This window comes from Hemitrygon akajei, chromosome 9 (assembly GCF_048418815.1).
Source record: "Hemitrygon akajei chromosome 9, sHemAka1.3, whole genome shotgun sequence".
NCBI lineage: Eukaryota > Metazoa > Chordata > Chondrichthyes > Myliobatiformes > Dasyatidae > Hemitrygon > Hemitrygon akajei.
Window position 1 is genome coordinate 122,324,357 of NC_133132.1, and position 23,976 is coordinate 122,348,332.

Below are 23,976 nucleotides of genomic sequence, written 5' to 3' on the forward strand. Positions count from 1 at the left end.
GCAGTATTTCAGTGGCGTAAAGTGGTACAGTGGTACATGTAAAGTGGTACAACTCCTCTCTCATACAGTGGTATGAGAGAGGAGTTGGCCAAAGTAAATTGGAAGAAGATGCTGGCAGGGATGAGCAGTAATGGCTTGAGTTTCTGGGAAAACATGAGGAAGGTGCAGGATAGATGTATTTCAAAAACAAAGAAATAGTTGCCTGGATTGGGGAGCATGCCCTATGAGAATAGGTTGAGTGAACTTGGCCTTTTCTCCTTGGAGAGACAGAGGATGAGAGGTGACCTAATAAAGGTGTATAAGATGATGAGAGGCATTGATCGTGTGGATAGTCAGAGGCTTTTTCCCAGGGCTGAAATGGCTAACATGAGAGGGCACAATTTTAAGGTGCTTTGAAGCAAGTGCAGAGGAGATGTCAGGGGTAAGTTTTTTACGCAGAGAGTGGTGAGTGCATGGAATGGGCTGCCGGCAACGGTGGTGGAGGCGGGTACGGTAAGAGACTATTAGGAAAATGGAGGGCTATGGGTAGCCCTACGTAATTTCTAATGTAAGTACATGTTTGGCACAGCTTCATGGGCCGAAGGGCCTGCATTGTGCTGCAGGGTTTCTATGTTTCTGTGTCTTTGTTACTCAAATGACAAAATAGTACAATCATATCTGTCAAGGGAAGTCAAAACTAATGTAAAAGTAAAAGAGAGGGCATACAACAAAGCAAAAATTAATGGGAAGATAGAGGATTTGGAAGCTTTTAAAAACCTACAGAAAGCAAGTAAAAGAGTCATTAGGAGGGAAAAGATGAAATATGAAAGCAAGCTAGCTAACGATATCAAGTTGGATAGAAAAAGCTTTTTCAAGTATGTAAAAAATAAAAGAGAGTTAAGAGTGGATATAGGATTGTTAGAAAATGAGGCCGGAAAAATAATAATGGGTGTAAGGCAATGGCTGATGAACTAAATGAGTATTTTGCATCAGTTTTCACTGTGGAGGACACTAGTGGTGTGCCAGGTGTTGAAGGTGTGAGGCATGAGAAGTAAGTGCAGTTACTATTACAAGGGAGAATGTGCCCAAAACGCTGAAAGACCTAAAGGTACATAACAAGTGTTGGGACCACTTGTTTTTATGCTGTATATCAATGATTTAGACGATGGAATGGATGGTTTTGTAGCCAAGTTTGTAGATATGAAGATTGGTGTTGAGGGAACAAAAAGGCTGCAGAATGACTTGGGTTATGAGAATAGGAAGGAAACTGGCAACAGTGTTGGAAGATGCATGGTCATGCATTTTGGTAGTAGAAATCAATGTGCAGACTATTTTCTAAATGGGCAGAAAATCCAGAAATCTGAAATGCAAAGAGACTTGGGTGTTAACTTGCAGGTTGAGCTGGTGGTGAGGAAGGCAAATGCAATGTTAGCATTCATTTCAAGAGGTCTGGAATACAAGAGCAGGGATGTGATGCTGTGGCCTTATAAGGCACTGGTGAGGTCTCACCTTGTGTATTATGAACAGTTTTGGGCTTCTTATCAAAGAAGGATGTGGCATTGGAGAGGTTTCAGAGGAGTTTCATGCAGATGATTCCAGAATGAAAGGGGTATGATATGAAGAACGTTTGATGGATCTGGGCCTGTATTCACTGGAATTTAAAAAGATGAAGGGGACTCTCATTGAATCCTTTTGAACGTTGAAAGGTCTAAACAGAGTAGATGTGGAAAGGATATTTTCCATGGTGGGGGAGCTTAGAACAAGAAGGCACAGCCTCAGAATAGAGGGGCATCCATTTAAACACAGTTGCAGAGAAATTTCTTTAGCCAGAGGGTGGTGAATTTGTGGAATTTGTTACCTCAGACAGCTGTGGAGGCCAGGTCTTTGGGTGTATTTAAGGCAGATATTGATAGTTTCTTGATTGGCTATGGAATCAAAGGTTACGGGGAGAAGGTCAATGAGTGGGTCTGAGGAAGTGAATAAAGGATCAGCCATGATTGAATGGCGTTGCAGACTCGATGGGCCAAATGGCTTGATTCTGCTCTTATGTCTTATGGTCTTAGTCTGATTGGGAATCTCCTCCTTTTTATTGGAAATTCACTTGACTAATGTGATTTCATCTTCTTTTAGCCATCAATCTTCATTTCCTTCACCAGATGGAATAATGTCCACTTGTACTTTGGTGTACATTAAAATAAAAATATTACTTCCTGTAGGTGTTTATTGGCAGTTACTAATGGCACGAAAAGACCTGTGCACTCGAATTAGCTCTCAAATGAAATGATCTGATGTAAATGATGATTTCCAATATAGCTTTTAACCTGCTATCATCTTGTTGATCTTGTTTGTCATTGTTATGGATCCCTGGGGTTCCACTCATGAACATTCTGGTGTTCAATTTGTGATTAATTTATGCAAGTCATTAACAAAAGATGTGACCTGATTTGACATTGTACGTAATATTAACACAATTACAATCTTCAATTTTACATTTTCATCTGAAAACACGTTACAATGCCCTGAGGTAATCTAAATTCAAGTCTTTAACATCCTTGTACTCTTCTCTTTCTGTCTTAGAGCTAAATAGGCATTATGTCCTGAATGGTCTGTCTTCCATTTCATTTTATTTGAATGGATGGAGCCTCATTATTAATGACACCTCAAAAGCTATGGACTTCTTTTACCTTGAGACGTTCCAATAAACAACAATGGATAATATCACAGTAGTTTCAGGATAAAATTAAATAGTAGAATATCTGTCATATGTTTAACATGGTATTTTCCTAAAAATGTAAGAATGATTTGTTTTTGTCTTCAGGTCAACCTGGTTAATACTTACTTCTCAGCTTACAGTACTGAAATAAGCAGAACATAGCACAGTTCTAGCCTTTCAGCCCACAATGTTGTTTCAACCTTTTAACCTACTCCAAGACCAATCTAACCCTTCTCTCATACATAGTCCCCATTTTTCTTTCATCCATGTACCTATCGAAAAGTCTCTAAAATGTGCCTAATGTATCTGACTCCACCACCACCCCCCAGCAGGGCATTCCATGCACCCACCATTCTCCGTGTTTTAAAAAAACTTACTTCTGATATCCCTTCTATACTTTCCCTCCAATCACCTTAAAACTGCTTCCTTTTGTATTAGCCATTGCCACCCTGGGGAATAAAGCTCTAGTTGTCCATTCTGTCAGTGTATCTTTATCATCTTGTACACCTCTACCGTCCTCTCATCTTCCCTCGCTCCAAATCAAAAAGCCCTAGCTCACTCACCCTTTCCTCATTAGACATATTCTCTAATCCAGGCGGAATCCTGGTAAATCTCCTCTGCACCCTCTCTAAAGCTTCCACATCCTTCTTGTAATGAGACAACCAGAACTGAACAAAATACTCCGTGCAGTTTACCCAGAGTTTTTTCAGAGCAACAATAGTGCCTTGCAGTTCTTGAACTCAGTTTCCTGACTAATGAAGACCAACACACAACATATCTTCTTAACTACAGTAACTTTGAGGAATCTTGGTCTCCACACTGCTAAGAATCTTGTCATTAACTTTATATTCTGCCTTTAAGTTCAATTTTCAAAGTGTATCACTTCACACTTTTCCAGGTTAAACTCTATCTGCCACTTCTCAATCCAGCTCTGCATCCTGTTAATGTCCCGTTTTCACCTACAACAACCTTCTGCGCTATCCACAACATCAACCATTGTATCATCTGCAAACTTGCTAAGTCAGCCTTGCACTTCATTATCTATGTCATTTCCAAAAAAAGTCACAAAGAGCAGGGTCCCACAACAGATCCCTGCGGAAGACCACTAATTACGGACCTTCATGTTGAATATGGTCCATCTACTACCTCCCTCTTATCTTCTATGGGAAGCCAGTTCGGAATCCACACAACCAAGTGTAAACTCATTGCAGCATGGGCATTGATTGCTAGTTTCCTCCATTCCAGCTCTAACTGTAGTTCCAAAAGTATTAGGGGCAACACGAGTGAATTTGCAGATGCTGGAAATAAATAAAAACACAAAATGCTGGCAGAACTCAGCAGGCCAGACAGCATCTATGGGAGGAGCTGAAACGTCGTCACTACCTCCTCCCATAGATGCTGTCTGGCCTGCTGAGTTCTGCCAGAATTTTGTGTTTTTATTCCAAAAGTATTAATTGGCTTTTAAATGTTCTGCTTTCCATTGGAGCAATAAAGGATAATAGGATATTTGACAAATATTTCCAAAGTTAGTAAGCATTTACATAAGGCAAGCAGGAACTTTGCTTAATGATGAGCAATTGTCAGTTTAAAATTATCACAAATGTAGTGAAATGGGGAATTAACTGAAATGTTTCCATTCTAAAAGCTGCTGAAGTATGAAATACTTTGTCACAGCGATTAGTTGAAACTCTATTCAATGAATTGGGTAGTGAGAAATAAAGGTATTTGTGGAAGAGAATAAAAAATCATATTAAATCTGAATTGCTCTTTCAAAGAGATGGTTATGCCACACTGGGCAGAACGGTTGACTTTAATTATGTGACCTTCTAATTTTTAAGTACCGCACTACTTCTTGTCATTTGACAAACTGACAGCTTGTTCACCTTATCTGGGTCTCAGGCAGTTACTTATCTACATATTTAATATTCTGTTTATCAATGATATAAATCCCTGCAGCTTGGTATCAATGGCTGCAAACAGATTGAAAAATAGTCGTCAAGCCCATGTGACTAAGTAAATATAACAAACACAAAATACTGGAGGAACTCAGTAAACCAGGCAGCATATATGGAAAAGAGTGAACAGTCGTCATTTTGGGCTGAGACCCTTTTGGTGAAGGGTCTTGGCCTGAAGCATTAACTAACTGTTCACTCTTTTTCATTGATGCTGCCTGGCCTGCTGAGTTCATCCAGCAGTCTGTGTGTGTTGCTTAGATTTTCAGCATCTGCAGATTTTCTCATCTTTGTGACCAAATAAATGGTTCACTATTCTCTTTTTGTGAATTCTTACAATATTTCATTTGATCTACAGATAGGAGCATTGGTTCTACTGAATAGATCAGACTGAATACTCAATAGATATTGTTGTATACTACCATTTGATTACAGTATGTCTTTTGTTTTGAAAGGAGTGGCAAAAAATAGAAGATCCTGATTGGGTACCTCAAACCTATTTGGATCTTGAAGACCTACCCTGCATACTTATCTTGTCTGGTACTGATCATTATGGAGAATCTTTTCCAAGGTAGGCGACGTCTTGAAAACATGAGATTGTTTCCGGCTGAAATTTCTCACCAGAATAATGAAAGGGAACTTGATAAAGGAAGTGCATTCCCTGGTATCAAGAATACTATGTGTGACTAGATTCAGGTTGACCAGTTCCCCTGCTTCAATCAAATATCACTCGCTGCTGAAAGAAGGGTCTCGGCCCACAATGTCGACTGTTTATTCTCCTCCATGGATGCTCTCTGACCTGATGAGTTCTTCCAGCAGTTAACATCTTTTCAAAAGTAATTATGATATTTTAAAAACATTAACTTCATTTTGTAGCAGCACACACAAAATACTGGAGGAACTCAGATAGCATCTATGGAAAAGAGTTAATAGTTGATGTTTCAGATGACTTTGTGTTTTCACAAAGCTGTTCTCTGAATCTCTGAGCAAAATTACAACAAGGATGGGAAAGGTCTTTTGTTTCCATTTTAGTGGTTTGATGCAATAGCTTGGTAGGTCACATGAGAGAATAAAAACAGAACTAAAGAGCTTCAGGGATGGAAACCTTTAAAGCTGATCTATGTCTTTGACATATACGGTGGTGCTAGAAAGTTTGTGACCCCTTTAGAATTTTCTCTATTTCTGCATAAATATGACCAAAAATGTGATCAGATCTTCACGTGTGTTCTAAAACTAGATAAAGAGAACCCAATTAAAACACAAAATACATTATACTTGTTCATTTATTTATTGAGAAAAATGATCTAATAATACTTGTATTTGTTGGAAAAAATATGTGAACCTTTGCTTTCAGTAACTGGTGTGACCCCCTTGTACAGTAATAACTTCAACCAAATGTTTCCGGTAACTGTTGATCAGCCCTGCACATCAGCTTAGAGGAATTTTAGACCATTCTTCCACACTGTTCAAGATTTCTGGAATTCTTTGCATGAACAGCCCTCTTCAGGTTATGCCACAGCATCTCAATTGGGTTAAGATCTGGACAATGGCTTGGGTATTTCAAAACATGAATTTTCTTCTTTTTCAACCATTCTGTTTTGAATTTACTCTTGTGTTTCAGATCATTGCCTTGTTGCATCATCCAGCTTCTATTAAGCTTCAGGTGATGGACTGCTACCCCAACATTCTTCTGTAAAATGTTGTGATACAATTTTGAATTCATTGTTCCCTGAACGACTGCAAGCTGTCTAGGCCCTGAGGCAGCAACGCAGCCTAAAACTATGATGCTCCTTCTACCATGCTTCACCATGTTGGGATGAGGTTTTGCTGTTCGTGCGCAGGGCCCTTTTTCCTCCAAGCAAAGCACTGCACATTTCTGACATGAAGTTCAACTTTTATCTCATCTGTCCGCAAAATATTGTCCCAGAAGCATTGTGGAGTATCCAGGTGGTCTTTGCAAACTTGCGGCATGCAGCAATGGTTGTTTTTTGAGAGCATTGGTTTCCTCCATCGTGTCCTTCCATGAACACCATTCTTGTTCAGAGACTTTAGCATATTCTAGAGATCTCTGCAGGTCTTTTGCTGTTACCCTTGGGTTCTTTTTCACCTCCTTCAGCATTGCACATTGTGATGTTGGTGTGATCTTTGTAGGTTGTCCACTCATAGGAAGAGTAGCAACAGTACTGAATTTCCTCCATTTGGAGACAATTTCTTTTACTCTGGACTGATGAACACTCATGTCTTTAGAAATGCTTTTGTAGTTTTTTCCAGCTTCATGCGTCTCTACAATTCTTCTAAGCTCCTCAAGTTGTTTTGATCGAGTCATGCTCCACGCAAAGAGATTTCTCTCGAGAAGCTTTTCAAGAGAACCTTCTCTGTCAGTGACCTGACTTTGCGTATCCTTTTTGAAGGGGCAGGGCACCTCTACAACACACACCTCACAGAATCCAAATAGCTTTTGTAGAAGGCATTATCCCAGAGGTTCACATACGTTTTTGAACCTAGACTGTTAATGTTTAAATGGTGTACTCAATAATGACCAAAAGAAGTACAATGTTTTTGTGGTTATTAGATCAGGCAGATTGTGTTTGTCTATTATTGTGACTTAGTTGAAGATCAGACCACATTTTATGAGTAATTAATGCAGAAAACCAGGTAATTGCAAAGGGTTTATAAACTTATTCTTGCAACTGTAAATGATCTGCTGAGCTATCATTTCAAGGGGAATGTGCATTTGTGCAACAAATGTTGTCCTCATTAGTGAATTCCAGACACTGAAAAGAACTACATTTTAAAAAATCCTTCTTTAAAGGCTAATTTATTTCAACTTTTAATCATTTTTATCAAACTGGATTTTGATCTCAAAATTGTTACACTCAAAATAATTATGACAGCAACAGATTTTGTCTCAAAAACTTTAAGACAATTAAAAGAAATTCTAGCCCTAAGGGCAGGCATTTTTTATGGTTTTATAATTTCTTTTTGATAAATCAACTACTTTGATCAAAGTTGTAATCAACCTTCCTACTAGAAAGCATGGACATGTATAGGTAATAGAAGGCAAGAAAATGTCCGTTGATAATGCAGTTATGCTCTGCTTGATAGTGTTGCAGCATGAAGAATCCCTAAGTCTATCACTGGTGTCTTGGCATTTGACTGATTAGACAGAGACTGTAACTGAATAAGCTAATTTGGTAAATTTCATTGAATTTTCTATAAAGGTTCAGTAGCAATAATTAGGTCATAATTATTTTTCTTTTGAATCCCAAAATTCTTTGTAGTCTGACCTACCCACAGTGCTTCAATATCTCTGCTTACAAGTCTTTTCATTTAGTGAACATTAATTTCTTCTTCACTTATTTCTGCTACAATTCTCTTGTTCCTTTTCATTCAACCCCCCCCCCCCCTTATCTTTAACCGCTTTGTCATTGTGTTTCTTCTGTCTGTTTTTTCATTCACAACATGTCCACTTTCTATTCTCCCACAAGTTTGAACTTGCTCAGTGTATCATGTAGTGTTGACCTATCAGCAAAAGGCTGGGCTTTTATGACAATATTTAATCAGCATCCCAGAATTCATTTCAGAATTTGATTTAAATTTCGTGATCACTGCCCAAGAGCTTTGAATTTACTGTTGGCCAGAGTGCCGACAGTAATAAGTGCAATCAGGCAACACTTTGAAACATTTTCTATTGATACTTGTTTTTGAAAATATCCTTTGATAGATTTAAGAATGGTGACTGCACTGTATACTGGTAATTTTCTATGATAAATCTATTTTCTGTTGTATTAATTAAACTATTTTAAATATTATACAAAATAATGAAGGTTTACATATTATGGTAAGCCTTTTAGAAAATTTTTAAAGAAATTTCCAGACATTTTAAGAAATCTTGTTAATGTTTTTGCACATATTTAATATAACTTTTGAATCTCCATGTCAAATCACAAACAAGTGCAGTTAGTGGAAACCCGTCGTAGTAATCAATGACCAGTGTATTGACCAGTAACAAGTTACATATGATATTCTATCAATTATATTAATTTTAATTGTTTTAAATAATCAGTGTAAATTGTGGTGAATAACTTATTATTCTCAAAAATAGACTTTATTCATGATAAATATACAGTATATACTGTATGTACATAGGAATAAGCAGTGCAAAATAATTGAACATTAATGATCATTACTTTCAGTATTGTAAACTCTTTGAAATAGACACAAACAAACATAGCACTATAGCCACTCACGTGGTCCCAAATCTGCCACTCTTGTGTAGAAGTGGAAGGAGCCTACACAGAAGTCCTTCCCCACAGAGCCTTTGAATTGGCTGCACTGAGCTTCCACATTTCCATCAGCACTTTCTCTTGCAGCCTGGTCTGTGCCAGTCTGCTGTGTACCTTACAGGCATCCAGCTGTGCTGGAAGACCAACAAGTTTCCAATTTGTGCTTGAACACCTACAAATTTTTTAGCTAGTTGGTCAGAGTCAGGCAAAAGTGTATTGAGTAAGCCCCACTATGTATCAGTGCACATGAAAACTGATGCCAATGGTTACCCCTGAGACTTCACACACTGGCATATATTTAAAATAATTTTGTCCCTGCTCTAATTTCCTTAACCTTCTTGTAAGATACAGAGTTTTATATAGAAAGTAATCAGTAGATTCTGTGAATGGAATAATTTGAATACTTGCTTGGGATTGCTTCAGCTTTCTGCTTCTGTCACAGATCTGCAAAGTACTATGACTTGCGTTTAATAAATTCAACTTGTCTTTTGCGAACTGCTTTGGAACAAGAACTGGGTCTGGCTGCTTGTTACATAGTCCCCGATGCCACTGTGCAGACAGGAACAATGAATGATCCCTCTGAGAGTGACCTAGATAAGCCAGGCAGCACTGATGATGATGAAGACAGTGTTGCAGTTGAAGGCAAGTTGTTTTGAAATATCTAAGTTACCAAAACCTCGGCTTTTTAAGAGACTTGTAAATGTAACTCTAAGTAGGATAAGATGGTCCTGGTGATTGTTGTTCTGTTTTTAATACCATGGCAAAGGACCGAGCAAGGAAAGCCCTGCCTTTATCGCTGGTCTGGGTCGAGTTATTTGGCTTTAAGCATTTGATGTACATGGTTGGCTGTGATGTTCCAGAGTCTTAATGCTGTTCTATGCCCGTCGGCTATGCTCAAAGATGACAATTACTACAGCAACTGGGTACCAAGGACCACAAGAATCTGTTCAACAGAAAACAAGTGGGCTCTCATTACAATTTCTCTTCTGTGGCTCTTTATTTTAGTGTCAACAGTTGAAGGCTCGGCTAAGAATAGCAGCATTAAAAGACAGCGTTCCCATTCTAATCACTCAGCTTCATCCAAGTCATCAAAAGCTTCAAGTAAGAAAAAGATTTGGATTTTGATTATGCATAATCCAATACATAATAGACCAAATGATAAATTAATCAAATATTACAATTTTCCATCTGATGCAAACTAATCTCTTTATTTTTCTATGTCAAAATTAGGTTTGATCGGCGATAGTGATCATTTCTCAGGCTCTGGAGCAGACAATTCTGCAAGATATCCATTGAATGTTGATTCTGTTAATGTTGAGGACAGTACTGCGGCCAGAGAGATGTCAAAGCTAAAGTCAGATAACATAAAGCAGATAACTAAACGTGAGATAAAGCATTCAGAAAAAGATCAAAGTAACACCAAAAGCAAAAGTTTAAGGAAAACTTCAAAGACAATTTCTTCAGACCCTTCCTCTACTCAGACTCCCATTGTAGGACAGATGTCATCGCATTGCCCAAAGGCAAAAGCATTCAGTCAACCACCAACTGTGATTCTCCCAAAATTGGTCTACGGAATAGTTACTAAAGTGGACAATGCTGGAGTGGCCAAATTATCATCATTTCTTCCTCATCATTCTGTTCAATGGATTACTCCCTTTCATCCGTCATTGGCTAAAATTATGACTTCCACTGAGCAATCACTGTACTATCGCCAGTGGACGGCAGCTATGCAAAACCATATGGATTTTAACAAGATGCAGAGTAGAACTGAGTTGTTTCATCCCCGCAGACTTCTGCTGAGTGGTCCACCACAGGTGAGATGGAAGTAGATCGAAAGGAAACATGAATATTGTATGACTGTTGTTTTAAAGCGTCATTTGGGATGGGGATTAAAAAGAAAGTCAAATTCAGCCATAGCACACCTGAGTTCAGAAGATGTCCCTTATCAATTTTGATCATCAGAAGGTAACGTTTTGGTTGTGCACATCTAAATTACTTGTTCTTGACTTATTGATATTGCCACCTGCCATAGCCAGAGCATAGTTCTGCCTTACACAAATTAGCAGTATGTGTAGAAGTTAGAGGACCGTCCTGTGGAGTGTAACCTGCTACTTCCCCACCATAGTTAGGAGAGAAAGATGCCCAAGGCTTCAGAAATATTACACTTTGGACTGTGTAATTATCAGAAAAGAATATTTTAAGAGCTACATCCAAGGCTGCTCAGGAAGGTTAGATTGCAGATGATCCGGTGAGATGTAGCTAATTGGATATCAGGCACAGTGAACAGTAGAGCTCTGGGGAGTGTTGTGGAGGAAAGGAACCTAGGAGTATGAGACGAAGTTCCCTGAATGCGGCATCGCACGTAGACAGGATGGTAAAGGGGGCTTCTGGCACACTGGCCTTCACTAAGTACAGAAGTTGGGATGTTATGTTTCAGTTGAACAGGACAGTGGTGAGGCCATTTGTAGTATTGTGTTTGGTTTTAGTAAGAGTACAGAGGTATTGCCGAGACTGAAAGGGCTGAGTTAAGCGGGAGTTTGAGTAGCTTGGAACTTTTCATCGAGGAGTAGGAAAATGAGAGGTGATCTTATAGAAGTCAATAAAATCAAGAGGGGCATGGAAAGGCTATATTCACAAACAGTCTTCTTTCCAGAGTTGAGGAATCAAGAACTAAAGGGCATGGGTTTAAGGTGAGGTAAGAGAGATTTAACAGGAACACGAGGGGCAAATCTCCTTCATCCAGAAGGTGGTCAGTATATGGAATGAGGAAATGTTTGAGGCAGGTATATTAACAATATATAAAAGGCACTTGGACAGGTATGCAGATAGGAAAAGTTTGAGGGAAATGGACGAAACACAGACAAATGGGACTATTGGGACTATCTGATTTGGGAATCTTGGTTGGCATGGGCCATTTTGGAGAGGGGACTGTTGCTGAGCTTTATAATGTTCAGTTATGAAATTTTAAAGGTGGGGGATTATATATGGATCCTTGTCATATTGTGAATGCAGGTTATAGTATGCTGCAGTTTGGAAAAGATGGCTATGAAATGAAACTATGTGCTCTGTGTCATATTAAGAGGAATAGATAGAGTGGACAGCCAGCGTCTCTTCCCCAGGGCACCACTGCTCAATACAAGAGGACATGGCTTTAAGATAAGGGGCGGGAAGTTCAAGGGGGATATTAGAGGAAGGTTTTTTAGTCAGAGAGTAGTTGGTACGGGGAATGCACTGCCTGAGTCAGTGGTGGAGGCAGGTACACTAGTGAAATTTAAGAGACTACTAGACAGGCATATGGAGGAATTTAAGGTGGGGGGTTATATGGGAGGCAGGGTTTAAGGGTTGGCACAACATTATGGGCTGAAGGGCCTGTACCGTGCTGTACTATTTTATGTTCTATTACATGCTTGCTGTCATTCCAAACAAAATACATTCTTTCTCTCTCCACAGTGCTGTCAAGCTGCCGAAGGATTTTATGTTTGTTGTTACTATCTCTGTTGTTGTTGTTGTACCATCCTCCAGTGACTACTTGAAATGTGTTCATGGGTCTGAGAACAGTGATTCTCATTTTCACTACCCCAAGCAAAATTGTCCATTTTAATAAGTCTTGGCCCGTATTCCTCAGCTGATTGTTACTGTTAAAGAGAAGCATTTCTAGAAGTAGTAACTGGAATTTTTTAACGATCAGTGTTGCCTCTAAATCTATAAGAGCATGGACTGTGTGCGTGAGTGTAACCTTTCCATAAGCTGCCGTTTCTTCCTCCACGCTGTGGCTCTCGCTCCCCTATTAGAACTTCAATTCTCGAACTTCTATTTAGATTCCCATATCTGGAAACTCAGAAGCTGTTCCTGATATTAGGGTGAAAAGATCCTTTTTGTCATGGAAGCCCCAAGAAACTGTTAGTGACAAAATAAAGTGTAGGCCTGGAAGCTTCCAGAACAAGATCATTAGGTGAAAAGTGTGAAAATAGAAGAATCCATTCATAATGTTGGCCTGTGCATTATTTCAGAGCCTTAATTTCTCCAAAAAATAATTAATTTATGTCTTTTGCATCTGCCGGTAAATTAAAAGCCTTTTTACACAAATGGTGGTATCTTTGTGGAGTGATGGAGGCAGGTACAGTATCATCTTTTTGACAGGTGTGTTGGATTAGAAGAGTTTACAAAGTTATGGGCTGAACACTGGCAAATGGGACCAGCTTGTATGGGGCATTTTAGCTGGTCTGGACCAGTTGAGCTGAAGGGCTTTATGATCCCATGATGGTTTCCTGATTTTGAGATCCTGCTTTTTATTTTGTATTGGAGAAACATATCCAAAACATTAACTTAACTTTTCCCTCAATGGGTATTGACTGACCTGTTGCCTGTTAACAGTTTTTTTTTGCTTTTCTTTAAACTGTTAACTGTTCTAAAATTCCTCAGGATCAAAGTGAGATTCAGATTTATTATCTTTGGCATATATCATGAAATTCGTTGTTCTGCGGCAGCAGTAAATTGTAATACATAATAATTTTTAAAACTATAAATTACATTCAGAAAAATATATTAAAAAATTAAATAGTGCAAAAAGATAGCGAAGAATAACAAGGCAGAGTACACAAGTTCATTGTCCATTCAGAAATTTGACGGTAGAGGGGAAGAAGCTGTTCGTGAAACCTTGAGTGTGTATCTTCAGGCTCCTGTACATCCTTGATGGTAACAATGAGAAGAGGGGATGTCCAGAATGATGGGGGTCCTTCATGACGGATGCTGCCTTTTAGAGGCATCGCCTTTGAATGTGTCCTTGATGCTGGGAAGTCTAGTGTCCATGATGGAGCTGGCTGAGTTTACATTTGTCTGCAGCTTTTCCTATCCTGTCCCTCCAAACCAGATGGTAATGCAACCAGCTAGAATGCTCTCCACAGTACATCTGTAGAAATTTGCTAGAGATTTGATGGCATACCAAGACTCCTCAAACCCTAACCCTCCTTTAATTGCATCAGTATGGTGTACAAGGATAGATCTTCAGAGATGTTGATAACCAAAAAACTGCTAACCCTTTCCACTGCTGATGCCTCAATGATGTCTGGTAAGTGTGTGTTCTCTCAACTTCCCCTTTCTGAAGTCCACTGTCAATTCCTTGGTCTCACTGATGTTGAATGTATAGTTGTTGTTGAGACACCACTGAACGAACTGATCTATCTTGCTCCTGTGTGCCTCCTCATCACCGTCTGAAATTCTGCCCACAATAGTTGTGATATCAGTAAATTTATAAATGGCATTTGAGCTGTGCCTAGCCACACAGTCATGGGTGTAGAGAGAGTAGAGTAGTGGGCTAAGCATACATCTTTGAGGTGTGCCAGTGCTGATTGTCAGTGAGGGAATGTTATTTCTGATCTGTACTGACTGTAGTCTCCTGATTAGGAAGTCAAGGATCCAGTTGCAGAGGGTCTGTGCGAGTCTGGAGATAGAGACCCAAAATTCAAAATTCCTGGGTCAGCCTGTCTGGAGGTCAGAAGCCCATTGTTTGCGAGTTCAGGTTAGGGGCAGAAGATTGGAGGCCCATTGTCTGTGAGTCTGGGTCCAAGGACTGGAGGCCCTGAGGCACCACGTACTGGGGTTGAGTCCTGACTGTGTCAGTAAGTGTGTGGTTGGGAGGATGGGAAAGGGACTTGTTTTGTTGTGGCTTATGTTCTGCTGAACATTGTTCACATGCAATGTTGACACATGGAACATGTGATAACACTTGCGGGTTGCCCCCAGCACATCTTTAAGTTGTTAATGTAAATGATGCATTTTTCTGTATGGTTTGATGTACATTTGATAAACAAATCTGAATTTCAATCATTGGTTACATTCAGCCAAATTTTCCCTACAAACTGATGATGTGGGGTAAAAAGGGAAGATCCTTACCTCTGAGTTCAGAAATGAGAAGACGTGTGTTGGTGTTCTCTGCACAAGCTTCCGACCTCATGCCCCAGTATTGTCAGCCACTGTAGGCTGCTGAATGTGTCTCTGGAAGCTATTGGCTAGAAGCTGTGTACGCCTCTTCAAACACCTGTTTGAGTATAGGACATGGACTAATATCTAGGTTCTGTAATTTTTTCCATTCATATACAGGGTCTATTAACTATACACCTCCACATGTTTCTTGACAAGTGAATGAATGCAGCTAAGTCTCCTCATGAGAACAACTGTGGTTTCACCTTCTTCAACTTCTTTATTGTCCTACTTTCTGTTTTTTTCTTTGTAACCAATTTTAATCAAGGCTTCTTTATAGTTAATTGCCTCCATCATTTTTCTGCGTAGTGTTTTATTAGAGACATTTCACATGTGAACTATGAAAGGCACAAAGTGAATACAAGCCACTTTTCTGTTTTTCCCTTTTCCAGATGTCCAAACATTCTTATTCCACATATTACTTCAATTTACCTTGTCCGTTACCTCCTCAAAGAACTAAAATTTGATGAGCATAATTGTGCCATTGGCACTCCGTCTATTTCTCATTCTACTCTAAATACAGAGTAATATTTCCTTAATTGAAAGTGCTGAAATATGCCTTACTGCAGATGCTGCCATTTGGTCATTACGTTTGACACCTTGTTTAAAACATTGTACAGATCAGCAACTTCTCAGTTCCCATCACATATCTGCATTGCTCTGAAATAAAATTGCCATGACCTCTGTCATTTCTTCCTTCAACTCCTAGAGTAATCTGTCAGTTACTGACATTTTGTCATGCTGAATCATACCTAACAAATAAGGCTGCTTTCTTCCGGACCCTTCAGTGATCTGATCAACAACTGAACCACTTGACCATGTCTGCATGTGTTTATGCATTGAGTTATTGCCATGATTAGCTGATTAGATATTTGCATTAGTGAGCTGTGTACCTAATAAAGTAGTCATTGAGTGTATATACCATCATTATAAAATAAAAGTTATGATATGCAGAGGGAAGAATTTGGTGTGACCAATGTTGATGATGTCTCACATGGTAATTTGTACACTTTGACTCACTTACTTAAGCTTGCTCAAAGAGCTTTGGCTCCATGCTAGCTTTACTTTATGAATTATCACTTCAGAATTTCACTGTCTTGACCCCCGTGCCTGGATTCGGTATTCATTTTCTCCTTCACCCAGGAGTGCCAGTTCTGTTTTATGTGTGAAGTTTACATACATTTGTCTGGAAAAGATGGAGGTTGTCAATTGCACCTCTGAATTAAAAACAAGTTTAAATGGCCAAATTGATATCCATTGAATGATTTAGATAACATCAATCACACTGAGTGCTCCACAGTAGAGTAAAAATATTTTGACAAATATAACTATGACTTAAATTACAAAGCTGCTGCTAGTTCTGGGATTTTTGCCAAATAGAGCATTAATTTTCTATAGCCAGAGAACTAATAAACCACTTGTTTACATTATGGAGATCTGCTTGCTTCTCCGTGTAATTCTTTACCTCCATAGCAGATACAGCCAACACAGGAAACTTGATTTGAGTAGGTCACTTTTAACTTAGTTATTTGATATGTATTCCCCCAGCAGACTTCCCTTGTACCTCACCCCTCATCCCACCAGTGTTTCCTCTATTATCCAGTTCACTTCTCCAAGCCCTGATTAGACAGCCTAACTCTTAACCATCTTGTCTGCGTCTCCTGTAACCCTGGTGCAACTCTTGGTGTGCTCTGTGGTGTTCCGGCATGCAAAAGGAAATGTGCAAAGCCCTCAGCTGTCTCCTTGGGCCTCTGCCACCGCTGAATCGTTGTTTAACAGGCCTGCAGACTCATGCCTGCAGCTTGAGTAATGGCTGCTAAGTAGAAATGAGCTATGCCTCTTTCTACCAGATAAGGTCACACAGCTGCATTTATCCCCAGGGACTTCACTGTAGCTTCCTGTGATTTTTTGCCTCCTTGTGAAGGGGTTTGAAGGTCATCAGTGCACATGAAGAATTATGTTAAGGTGAATATGTCGAGCAGTTGGAAGTGTGTACGTGCACGCGTGCATGTGTGGGAGAGTGAGACTTGTAACAGCAATAAGTACCTGAGGAGAAGCTATGAATGTTGAAAAGGCGTCCTGAAGAAGGTGGTTGATGGGTGACTGATGACACTATGTTTCATAGAGCTGAGGCTAAGGGTGCGAAAGGTTAATAACGACATTTGAATATCCTTGCTAGTAAATTTCTTAAACACAAAGTGCACTGCAGATGCTGTGGTCAAATATTTTGTACATCTTAGTAAATTTCTTGCAGCATTGAATTAAGCAATTTTGATGCTGTTGTTGAGCACAGCTTCAGCATGGCTGCTCCATGATCTCAAGATGGTGAGCATTTGCTTCTTCTTGATTTAACTATTGTCTGAAGTGTTCCCACACAAGCTCCTGCAATGAAGAAGGGAGTATTGGTCCCCTGGAGTTTGACTGCTGGCTTCAACAGACATAGTAATCCCTACCACAGTTAGTCAGGAAAGTGTGACGTCCTCGAATCTCTGTCATCTCCACTAATGTCTTGGGTGTTTGAGAAAATCATGGAATCTACTGCTCTTGAATATCTTCCATACCAAAAATGAGTTCCAGGATGACTGTCAGTGAATGTCCCTCTTCAGAAGTCTGGGTCAGTTCTAAGTAGTTTGGGGCAGGTTCATTCAAGATGTTGGCTCTATTTTGAGGCAGCAGTTATCCAACAGCATAGATAGCAATAACAGTAAGCTGTGATTACGCACATCTCAGGATGGTGTATTTATCAATTATTTCATCTATGCTCTCCTGCTGCAGCCTTAATTTTTATATGGATCTCTTGTAAACATCCCCTTACCTATATCATTATTTTCAGGTGGGGAAGACTGGAGCTTATCTGCAGTTCCTCAGTATTCTGTCGAGGATGTTGATTCGACTGATGGAAGTAGATGTTTATGATGAGGAAGAAATTAATCTCAGTAAGTGGGTCTCTAGTATGATCTTGAAAAGTTTGTTTCTAACAGTTGTTCAGATCTGCAGTTCTACTGGTGGCAAAGTTCTCAGTACATCTTATTCTCTTTGTATGTGGGGGATACGTTCTTCGCAGTCAACACATAGTATGGAAAACGCATAGTGCGATTAATTATTTAAATGGAGAAAATAGGGATGCGTTCTGAAGGGCTTCCTAAAATTGTATTATCTGTAATTTATTCACATTTTCATACCAATACAACACAAAAGCAGTACCACAAGGCAACATTCGTATTATATTTGATCAATTTAAGGTAATATTCAATGTAATAAATCATAGAAAGTTAACATACTAGACCCTTAAGAGCACGGGGGTTTAGTGAATAGTAAGCTAAGAGAGGCTTCATCATACAGTCTCCTTCAGCATTGGAACACAGAAGCAGAGTCAACCTATCCTTTGCTGCCTTGAAACCTGACAGTCTTTTCATCCTTACTTATGTAAGTGCGATTCGGCATACGCTTCCAAAAAAGCCCGGTCTCATCTGCATTAAACACCTGCTTTGATGTGAGGCCTAACTCAGCTATCTTAGCCTGCAACTGCAAAGGGTAGTGTTCAGCAGCTTTGTGGTCAGCACTAGCTTGCTCACCACGCACAGCTAAGTTGTGAAGCCCCTGACAATTAACGAACTTAGAAAACCGTCCCCTACTTGCATTAAAGCTAACAATATCACTTGACACTTCCTCACCAGCCTCTGAACAAAGGCGACCATAAATTTCCAAAGCTTTCACATGAAGATGATCGGCACTGAGTGTTGTTTTTTTCTTTGTTTCGTGCTCAATGTACAAACTCAACATTTTCTCCATTTTTGTCAAAATCGGGTGACGCACTTTGGTAACAATCTTTGAAGACACTTGTGATGAATCAATCACTGCACTTTTTATTTTCTCAGCATTTTCCTTTATGTTTCTGATCGTGGACTCACCCAGGCCGAAGTAGCGTCCCAGAGCTGCGTTACCTTCATCTGATGCGGCCCTGTTTATAATTTCCAACTTTTTTTGAAGTGTTAAAGCAGTTCTCTGCCGCTTGGCTGATTGCCCAGGACTTGACATAGGATGCTTAGGAGGCATAGTTAAATACTTCAAGTACAAAATCAGTGCACCGTAGGTAATAACAACAAAAGTTTAAGAGCGCAAGATCACACATCCACACGCTGCCAAACCAATGCGAGACTGGCAGGAGTGAGGCTGTGAGGTGTGCGCACGTGACTTGTATTGGCGGGAAAGCGATGCTTCTTGTCCCGACAGCCTCGCATAACAGTTTTGGACGTATATAAGGCGAAGTTGGTAGAAATAGGTTCGATGCATAACTGAATCTGCATTGTCTGAAGACGCATGTAACAAGGATAAGGTGTATTCACCATTGTCACCCAGTGAATCTGATAACTTTGAGGTGATGTGCAGTCTCAGTGTTGGTAATGTTGGTACATTGGTGATTCTCAGCTTTCCAAACTATGAAGTGTAAAGTTGCATGGTTTTTGCACCTTGCTTCACAAAGCATACACAAGAAAAGACAGTTATTTGACATAGAAGTCAGAAGATCTGGATTCTCACCTTAATAATAACTTCACATTTGAAACAGTTTGAATAGTATAGCCTTGACGAAAGAGTTCTCCAAACTTTCAACTTTCGTTTGAAGTAAAATGCACAACACCAGAGATACTTGCCTGTATACATTTCACCCAATTATCTATAAGTATGTTTTACCACTCATTTCATGCTTCTAATAAATATGTGCAATTTGTTTTTCATAACTAGCACTGCCAAATATCTACCAATATTTAATGATTTACTATAATTTAATGACCAGGCTATATACAGAATATTTACCTGAGTGCAGTAGCAAAGTAGTCAAATTACTTGACTAGTATACAGACCTAGACTATTAAACACAAAGTACATTGCAGATGCTGTGGTCAAATCAACACATACAACAAGCTGGAGGAACTCAGCAGGTCGGGTAGCATCCGTGGAAACGAGCAGACCTAGACTATGATTTGTGAAAACAAGAAAGCATCTCTGACAGTAGTGGGGGTATTTAGATTCAATTCATTAAATAAAAATATGGAATTTTTTTTAATCTGGAAGATACAATGGTGCTCATGAAACTACTTAATAATAAAAAAAACTTATAGTAATATCTCTCACTATCATACAGACTTGGATCCACATCTGCACCGACGTGGTTCACTCTTACCAGTTTTGCAAATATCAAGCACTTCCTGTAAATGAACGATATTAAAAAATTGGTGAATCTAGGCACACAGAAAAAACTATGATAGGTAGTATTATGGTTTTGCTAATAATCCTGCTTTTGGTGTAAATAGAGTTATTAACAAACCCCTATTACGACAATAGTGATATTCAATAGAGGTCTTACAGCGTTGAAACTTTTTAAATGGCCATGATGTGTACTAGAACCAGATCCAGTCATGAAAACTAATGTGAGTATGAATATGCTGGAGGTAAAATTGATTTTGTGTGACTGTAAATAAAGGACATGGGATGGTATCAAACTGGGAGTGCATTTTAAATGGAATTCAGTCGGGTATAAAATGGGATCCTGATTCATTAACAGGGTAATTTTACAAGCTCTGTTTTATTCTGTTATGGAGAAAAATATAAATTTAGAGTTGTTATAAAGCATTAGTCATGAGGGTTTAGAATTTGTGATGAGATTCAAGAATGAATATAGCAACTTACAACCAATATATAAGCTTGGCATTGAAAGTTTTTAGATTTGAAGATCCATTCTATGTACAAAGTAAAATGAAATTTTTATTTTATTGGTTTTATTATGGAGATTTATTTGTATATAAATATGGATCTTATTCTATACCTTCTAATGACTGATCAGATTTACTTGTATTATAATGTTTTTATTTACTCACATAATAAACCTTTGTTCCTGGAAATGTGAAGAACCATAATGAGTGGATAAACTCATAATTTTCCCTATTTCTCTTTGATCTTTTAGGTGTTAAAGAACATTCTGTATCACAACAGAAAGGAAGCTTACTGTGGCCTGATTTGGAAACCTTCAGCAAATTGCTTTTTGATTACACAGTCCATGATCCAAACTATGAAGATGGCAGTCCAATTTATTCAAAGGACCTTGCCAACAATAAAGGTCAAAATTCATTTCTGTTTCTACCGCATGACCAGCATATATTGTTCGATGGTCGTGGTCCTTGGCCAGAAAAATCAGCTGTAATCTTTTCCATAGATGTTGCCTGGCTTGCTGAGTTCCTCCAGCATTAAGTGTGTTTTGATTAAAATGCTAGTGGTGCTGGATTATAAGGGTATCAGTATTTTTCATTAGCTGCTGCTGTTATTAAAGTAAAGGTTATTTAACTCTTCTATCTTTTTGAAAATTGTAGATTATAGTCAACTTATGTTTGAAAATTGGTTGTGTTGAATCAGATGATATAAAATCATGAAGGGTGTTGATAAGGTGGATGGTCATGGACTTTTTCCAGGGTAGGCGAGTCTATAATTCAAAAGCATAGGTTTAAAGTGTGAGCAGTGATTTAAAAGGGACCTCAGAGGCATTTCTTTTAAACACAGACTACAGTGGGTGTATGGAACAAGCTGCCAGAGGAAGCTGTAGAATCAGATACAATCACAGTTTAAGGAGAAATTTGGAGAGGTACATGCGCAATGAGGTTTTAGTTGGATAAAGGCTAAACGTGTGAAAATTAAACCAACTCGGATAGAAGTCTTGATTGGCATGGATGAGCTGGGCTGAAGGGTGGTTCTGTGATGAGATTACAATTATCCAACCTATCTACCTTTTAAAAAAAACAGCATATCTGGTTTCTCAAGAGTTTTCTGGTTGAGTGGCCCCTTAAGCACTGGAGGTTTTCTTTTCACACACAAGAGAACAACTCTGCCAGTATCAAGATCTGCTCTCTAAGCTATCAGGGGCCCACTGTAGCATCACCAGGTAGGCCCATTGTTTCTGCCAGCACATGCCCCACTGAACTTGAGTCCACATACTTCTACTCCATTTTGTTCCTCTTGATTTAGTCCTTTCCCACTTATATCCATGACACTCCACATGCTCTCGATATCCTCAACAACTTTCAATTCCCTAGCCCTAATCACCTCATTTTCACTATGGATATCCCATCCCTATACATTTAGATTCCCCATCAAGAAGGTCTTAAAGCTCCTCACTTCTTTATTGTCCACAAAGACAACTAGTTCCCCTCCACCACCACCCTCCTCTGCCTGACAGAACTAGTCCTCACCCTCAACAGTTTCTCTTTCAGCTCCTCCCACTTTCTCCAAGCTTGAGGTGAAGCCATGGGCCCTAGCTACGCTGACCTTTTTGTTGGCTTCCTGGAACCAAACAATGCCAAGGCTTCCCTGGTAATGCTCCCCAACTCTTTCTGTGCTACATTGACTACTGAATATTGAGCTTGTCAATTTCATTAATTTTACCTCCAACTTCTAACCTGCCCTTAAATTCAGGAACCATTTCTGACACCTCACTCCACTTTCTAAATCTTTCTGTCTTCATCTCTGGAGACAAACTCTCCTGATATCTTTTATAAACCCACTGATCCCCACAGCTATCCTGACTATTCCTCTTCCTACCTTGTTTCGTGTAAAAATACGATTCCCTTTTCTTAGTTCTTTCATCTCTGCTGCATCTGTTCCTATGATGAGGCTTTCTGTTCCAGCAGATCAGAGATGTCCTGTTTCTTTAAAGAACATGTTTTCCCTACCTCCACCATTGATGTTCCCCTCACTCACATCTCCATTTCCCAGAATATGTGCTCACCCCATCTTCCTGTCACCTCCACATCCACCATTCTCCACAACCTCCACCATCTTCAATGGGATTCTATCACCAAACACATTATTACCCCCTCTCCACTTTCTGCTGGGATCACTCCCTCTGTGATTCCCTTGTACACTAATCTCGCCCCCGCAAGCAGCAAAGGTGCAACACCTGCTCATTCACTTCCTCCCTCACTCCATCGAGGGGACCAAGCAGTTCTTGCAGGTGAGGCGACTTGCAAATCTGTTGGGGTTGCCTACTGTATTGCTGCTCCCTCCTTCTCGATGCGGCTTCCTCTACATTGGTACTGCTTTGTTGGACACCTCTATTCCATGGAGGAGTTTTCCGGAGGCCAACCATTTTAATTCCTGTTCCCATTCCTGTTTGTCCATGGCCTCCGCTTCTGCCATGATGAGACCACCCTCAGGGTGGAGGAGCAACATGTCATATTCTGCCTAAGTAGTCTCCAATGTGATAGCATGGACATTGACTTCTCCAACCTCTGGTAAATGTTCCCCCTTCTCTCTTTTTCAATCACCCACTTGGTCTCTTACCTCTTCTCCTCGCCTACTTATCACTTCCTCTCGGTGCCCCTCCTCCTTTCCTTTCTCCCATGATTTATTTTCCTCTCCTATCTGATTTCTTCATCTCATTTCTTCCTACCTATCACCTCCCAGCTTCTTACTTCATCCCCCCCTCCCCATCCTTCACTTATCACCTTCTGTCTTGTCTTCCTTTCCCTCCCTCTTCTTATTCTGGCATCCTCTCCCTTTCCATGCAGTCCTGATAAAGGGTCTTACACCAAACCGTCAACTGTTTATTCATTTCCGTAGCTGCTGCTTGAGGTGATGAGTCCCTCCAGCATTTTGTGTTTGTTGCTCTGGATTGCCAGCAGCTGCAGCATCTCTTGTGTTCACGTGTTTTCTTGTGCGTTGGTACCACCAATTTCCTGCACAGAGACATCAATCTGTCTTGTGCATCTTTTGTGATTACCTGAAATGCCTCCATCTTAGAAAGGATATGAATCCATCTAATTGGAGCAAGGTAGCAGAACCACCGCACTGGGTTGGCACTTAACATTAGCTTACTGTATTACATATTGATGCCTAATTGTGAATTGATGGTTCTGAGGATTATAGAGTTCTGAGCTATGTTACCTAACATACTTTTTAATCAGTCTTCATGGGGAACTTAGTTTTTTGCTTCAGTTTAATATAGTTCCAGTTGTTTGGACACAGTTGGGTCAGTGAGTTGCTTAGTATTTCCGTTCATTAAGTGGATGAATGGAATTAT

General features: G+C 39.6%; 1 protein-coding gene across 5 annotated transcripts in view; it reads left to right on the forward strand.

The window, feature by feature from the left end:
* greb1 (growth regulating estrogen receptor binding 1) overlaps positions 1–23,976 on the forward strand; it is a 275,907-nt gene that overhangs the window by 212,980 nt on the left and 38,951 nt on the right. For all 5 annotated transcript variants that reach the window (XM_073056928.1, XM_073056930.1, XM_073056929.1 and 2 more), the window contains 6 exons: positions 5,100–5,215; positions 9,373–9,572; positions 9,936–10,031; positions 10,161–10,744; positions 17,743–17,845; positions 20,872–21,024. In XM_073056928.1, coding sequence (XP_072913029.1) covers positions 5,100–5,215; positions 9,373–9,572; positions 9,936–10,031; positions 10,161–10,744; positions 17,743–17,845; positions 20,872–21,024 — 1,252 coding nt within the window. The remainder of the gene's footprint in view (positions 1–5,099; positions 5,216–9,372; positions 9,573–9,935; positions 10,032–10,160; positions 10,745–17,742; positions 17,846–20,871; positions 21,025–23,976) is intronic.